The sequence below is a fragment of the Oncorhynchus kisutch genome, linkage group LG27, assembly GCF_002021735.2.
Source record: "Oncorhynchus kisutch isolate 150728-3 linkage group LG27, Okis_V2, whole genome shotgun sequence".
Taxonomy (NCBI): Eukaryota; Metazoa; Chordata; class Actinopteri; order Salmoniformes; family Salmonidae; genus Oncorhynchus; species Oncorhynchus kisutch.
Window position 1 is genome coordinate 44,239,709 of NC_034200.2, and position 6,000 is coordinate 44,245,708.

Here is a 6,000-nt window from a genome sequence, read left to right on the forward strand (position 1 = left end):
CTTATTACTGGAATAAATGAGCTAATCAGAGTGGATTAATCATTGCTGTTCACTGGCTAACTCATAAGTACTTTCCAAACTGCTGTTTTCTCCATTCTGTCCTCCCTTTTCCTAACCCTTCTCACCCCTCCAGTGGACCTGAGGTGACTAAGTAGTAAGGAACAACTCCACCTAGTTTCCATCACATTGCTGTAACATCCCCAGCCCTCTTAGATGAGAAAAGAAGAGAAGGGAGGGAATAATATTCTATTATATCCCTCTCTCTCCATCCTCCACCTATCTCTCTCTCACTCTGTCCTCCACCCATCCCTCTCTCGCTCTGTCCTCCACCCATCCCTCTCTCGCTCTGTCCTCCACCCATCCCTCTCTCGCTCTGTCCTCCACCCATCCCTCTCTCGCTCTGTCCTCCACCCATCCCTCTCTCGCTCTGTCCTCCACCCATCCCTCTCTCGCTCTGTCCTCCACCCATCCCTCTCTCGCTCTGTCCTCCACCCATCCCTCTCTCGCTCTGTCCTCCACCCATCCCTCTCTCGCTCTGTCCTCCATCTCTCTCTCTCTCACGTTCTCCACCCACATATCACTCCCTCCCATCCCTCTTTCTCTCTGTCCTCCACCCAGGTCTCTCTCCCATCCCTCTCTGTCATTCCTCTCTCTCTGTCCTCCACCCATCCCTCTCTGTCCTCCACCCATCCCTCTCTCGCTCTGTCCTCCACCCATCCCTCTCTCGCTCTGTCCTCCACCCATCCCTCTCTCGCTCTGTCCTCCACCCATCCCTCTCTCGCTCTGTCCTCCATCTCTCTCTCTCTCACGTTCTCCACCCACATATCACTCCCTCCCATCCCTCTTTCTCTCTGTCCTCCACCCAGGTCTCTCTCCCATCCCTCTCTGTCATTCCTCTCTCTCTGTCCTCCACCCATCCCTCTCTGTCCTCCACCCATCCCTCTCTCGCTCTGTCCTCCACCCATCCCTCTCTCGCTCTGTCCTCCACCCATCCCTCTCTCGCTCTGTCCTCCACCCATCCCTCTCTCGCTCTGTCCTCCATCTCTCTCTCTCTCACGTTCTCCACCCACATATCACTCCCTCCCATCCCTCTTTCTCTCTGTCCTCCACCCAGGTCTCTCTCCCATCCCTCTCTGTCATTCCTCTCTCTCTGTCCTCCACCCATCCCTCTCTGTCCTCCACCCATCCCTCTCTCCCATCCCTCTCTGTCCTCCACCCATCCCTCTCGGTCATTCCTCTCTCTCTGTCCTCCACCCATCCCTCTCTGTCATCCCCCTCTGTCCTCCACCCATCCCTCTCTCCAGGGAAACTTACATCACTTGTTGCTCACAGTCTGGGTCATGGTTTGGGCACGGTGCCACCTCAGGCTCCACAAAGCTCTCCACATTCCCCTGGACGGTACAGCTCACGTTCTTATGGACCACATATGCACACCAGTTCCTAGAGGGGGAGGAGAGAAAGAGACAGAGATGTGTAAGCAAAATATGTCATTGGTAACCAACCATCAGGCAACAATTCCAACCCTTCCAAGCTTGAGAAATAAGATACAAATAGTCTATTGTCTGATAGAAATAGTTGAGAAAAAAGAGAAAAATAAAAGTCAGCATCTTTGTGGATCATTTAGCTGTAGCTGACTGGTGCAGATAACCAGCCTATCACATTACAGGGTGACTGGTTTCCACCTCCAATTAGTATATCTACTGATCGACATGTGATTTTATCATTATGGATTAGAGCAGATCGGTTGATATGTACAGTGGAGACACAGACAGGCTGCATCAGAACACAGAACACAGATTATAATGCCGCAGCAAACAGACAAGACTAGACACACTCAGTGGTGCATTATTCTCCATAACAAAACTCAGAAACAACTCAATGCAACAATTTAGTGATAAATAACTGCAGTAAAATAATTCAAAATGCAAACGTAATATTGAATTAATTCAATGTAATCACGTGTAATCTCTCCATTTACTGCAATAATTAAAGAGAAAAAGTGCTGCGAAAATAAAATAAGATCGCAACGACACAGAACACAACTCGTTTTAGGCAAATGGAAATAAATAAAACAGATTAACAATAGAGACAAATAATAATTTACCTATTCCTCTGTGACTGTCGGTGTCTCGCGCCCTGGTACGCAGCTCCTTGGAAAAGGTTGTAGTTCGGCGGATTTTGTCCGTTGGTGACAGAAAAGTTGAAGAACAGAGAGAACAATGTCCATGTTACCCCCAAATCAGCTGCTCCCCACTTCATCGTAGACAACAGATTAAATTAACTACTACGGAACATGGACAAGAAAAGTTCAGATATATGTATCTTTTAAAAGTTGGTATCCTATGTGCGGCCGCCCGGTAACTAAGCAGAACCTGACAAAATGTTGGAGATCTCTTTGCGGGCCGCTGTTGACTCCACTGGAACGACGTAGCTGTTAGACTCCTTTCCCCTCCCATCCTCCCTGCCTTCCTTCGACCCCAGCCCCTCCCCTCTCCACCCCATGAGAAACAAACACGCCCCGAATTGTCCGCAGCTTGTACTGTGCGCGCGCACACACACGCGCTGTAACAGCGCATACTGTGCCCTGCAGGCAGACTGTTACAAACATTTATAGCATCTACCTTCTTGCTGTTCCCAATAATGTTTGTACCATGTTGTGTTGCTACCATGTTGTTGGCATGTTGTCATGTGTTGCTGCCATGCTATGTTGTTGTCTTAGGTCTCTCTTTATATAGTGTTGTGTTGTCTATCTTGTCATGATGTGTGTTTGCCTTTTGGTAAGCCATCATTGTAAATAAGAATTTGTTCTTACTTGGCTAGTTAAATAAAGGTTAAATACATTAAAACACATCTGCTATCGGTTCTGTCACATTGAAGACCAATTACGTGCCTGATTTTGTTGTGGGAGACTTTTGAGAAAACATTTGATATCTTATATTTATTTAACTTAATAATACGATTTAGTAATATCCCCTCTAATTTTAGTCATTGACTATTAGTCAAATTGATAAGAGTGAGTCAAATACATTTCCTGGGATGTCTTTTTCACCATGCATTCCCTATGCTGCTAAATAGTGAATCAAACATCAGATATATGAGTACTGTAGACTCCTGTCATGATGTTGAATTAGCCAATGAATGGCTAGGAATATTTAAGGCCAGGTTCCTATATTTCCTGTTGTTATTAGGTACAGTCATCATCTTTTACTGTGGATGGAGGCAAATTGTTACAGTCTTGTACCAATTAACCTCTACGTGATCAGTGTTTCCCCCGCAGAATGGTTGAGCTAACGTAGGCTAATGTGATTAGCATGAGGTTGTAAGTAACAAGAACATTTCCCAGGACATAGACATATCTGATATTTGCAGAAAGCTTACATTCTTGTTAATCTAACTGCACTGTCCAATTTACAGTAGCTATTACAATGAAAGAATACCATGCTATTTTTTGAGGAGAGTGCACAATTTTGAACTTGAAAATGTATTAATAAACCAACTAGGCACATTTGGGCAGTCTTGATACATTGTTGCAGCCCTGGAGGCAGCACACACACGGGCAGGCAGGCACGCAGGCAGGCAGGCAGGCAGGCAGGCAGACACGCAGGCAGGCAGGCAGGCAGGCAGGCAGGCAGGCAGGCAGGCCCACAGGCAGGCAGGCACACAGGCAGGCAGGCAGGCAGGCAGGCAGGCACGCAGGCAGGCAGGCAGGCAGGCAGGCAGGCAGGCAGGCAGGCAGGCAGGCAGGCAGGCAGTGGTGGGAAAAATACCCAAATATCATACTTGAGTAAAAGTAAAGATACCTTAATAGAAAATGACTCAAGTGAAAGGTGAAAGTCACCCACTAAAATACTACTTGACTAAAAGTCTAAAAGTATTTTGTTTTAAATATACTTAACTATCAAAAGTACATGCAATTGCTCAAATATACTTAAGTATCAAAAGTAAAAGTGTAAATAATTTAAAATTCCTTATATTACGCAAACCAGATGGCACCATTTTTTACATTTGTATTTATTTATGGATAGCCAGGGACAAACTCCAACTCTCAGACATAATTTACAAAAGAAGCATTTGTGTTTAGTGAGTCCGCCAGATCAGAGGCAGTAGGGATGACCAGGGATGTTCTCTGTTTAGTGAGTCCGCCAGATCAGAGGCAGTAGGGATGACCAGGGATGTTCTCTGTTTAGTGAGTCCGCCAGATCAGAGGCAGTAGGGATGACCAGGGATGTTCTCTTCATAACTGTGAATTGGACCATTTTCCTGTCCTGCTAACCATTCAAAATGTAAAGACTACTTTTGGATGTCAGAGAAAATGTATGGAGTAAAAAGTACCTTATTTCACTTCCTGTTAAACGCGGAATGAGGGAGAGCTCAGTTTGTTGTTTAGGAAAGTTTTGAAAGTCTTTTGAAATAGTTTGGTTACTAGTCAACTACCTTTTGAGTTTGGATCCTGTGACGCGGTCGGCATCAGGTGCTGGGACTGCTACTATCTGTCTAGTGATCCTGCCGACCAAGGCCGGGTCTGAGGAGCTGTTTGGTGTAGCAGCTAGCCTAGCTGTGCTAGCTACCTGCATATCAAGCTATTTTGGTTTTCTTGAGGGCTCGAATGCAGCCTGCAAGGCTGTGGGCCATTGTGGCTGGGACCGGAGATTGCCCCAGGCTTGTGGCTGTCTAGATCCCTGCTGTTTGTTGTTGTTGATTTAAATCTTCCCTGCAGGGCAGATGCCATGTCTGGAACTGAGAGGATAACAGCATAACCTACATTGTTACCATGACAAAGACCAAAGCTAGCGGGAGTACAGGTGACCAGCTAACTAAAAGGTGAACAGCTAGCAGGTGACCAGCTATCTAAAAGGTGACCAGCTAACTAAAAGGTGAACAGCTAGCAGGTGACCAGCTAACTAAAATATGAAAAGGTAACTAAAAGTGACTAGCTAACTAAAAGATGACCAGCTAACTAAAAGGTGAACAGCTAGCAGATGACCAGCTAAATAAAAGATGAAAAGCTAACTAAAAGTGACTAGCTAACTAAAAGATGACCAGCTAACTAAAAGGTGAACAGCTAGCAGGTGACCAGCTAACTAAAAGGTGAACAGCTAGCAGGTGACCAGCTATCTAAAAGGTGAACAGCTAGCAGGTGACCAGCTAACTAAAAGGTGAATGGCTAGCAGGTGACCAGCTAACTAAAAGGTGAACAGCTAGCAGGTGACCAGCTATCTAAAAGGCGACCAGCTAACTAAAAGGTGAACAGCTAACAGGTGACCAGCTAACTAAAAGGTGAACAGCTAACAGGTGACTAGCTAACTAAAAGGTGACTAGCTAACTAAAAGATGACCAGCTAACTAAAAGGTGAACAGCTAGCAGGTGACCAGCTAACTTAAAGGTGAACAGCTAGCAGGTGACCAGCTAACTAAAGGGTGAACAGCTAGCAGGTGACCAGCTATCTAAAAGGTGAACAGCTAGCAGGTGACCAGCTAACTAAAAGGTGACCAGCTAACTAAAAGGTGAACAGCTAGCAGGTGACCAGCTAACTAAAAGGGGAACAGCTAGCAGGTGACCAGCTAACTAAAAGGTGACTAGCTAACTAAAAGATGACCAGCTAACTAAAAGGTGAACAGATAACTAAAAGGTGAACAGCTAGCAGGTGACCAGCTAACTAAAAGGTGAACAGCTAGCAGGTGACCAGCTAACTAAAAGGTGAACAGCTAGCAGGTGACCAGCTAACTTGAAGGTGAACAGCTAGCAGGTGACCAGCTATCTAAAAGGTTAACAGCTAGCAGGTGACCAGCTAACTAAAAGGTGAACAGCTAACAGGTGACCAGCTAACAAAAAGGTGACTAGCTAACTAAAAGATGACCAACTAACTGAAAGGTGAACAGCTAGCAGGTGATCAGCTAACTAAAAGATGACCAGCTAACTAAAAGGTGAACAGCTAGCAGGTGACCAGCTATCTAAAAGGTGACCAGCTAACTAAAAGGTGAAAAGCTAACTAAAAGGTGA

General features: G+C 45.6%; 1 protein-coding gene across 1 annotated transcript in view; it reads right to left on the reverse strand.

Annotated features, from left to right (window-relative positions):
- The window catches only part of emilin2a (elastin microfibril interfacer 2a), a 49,145-nt gene extending 46,714 nt beyond the window's left edge, over positions 1-2,431 (reverse strand). Inside the window, exons 1-2 of the mRNA XM_031807033.1 lie at positions 2,105-2,431; positions 1,315-1,440 (exon numbers count right to left, since the gene is read on the reverse strand). Of these exons, the coding sequence (XP_031662893.1) occupies positions 1,315-1,440; positions 2,105-2,259 (281 nt within the window). The 5' untranslated portion in view covers positions 2,260-2,431. The remainder of the gene's footprint in view (positions 1-1,314; positions 1,441-2,104) is intronic.
- Positions 2,432-6,000: the final 3,569 nt, after the last annotated feature.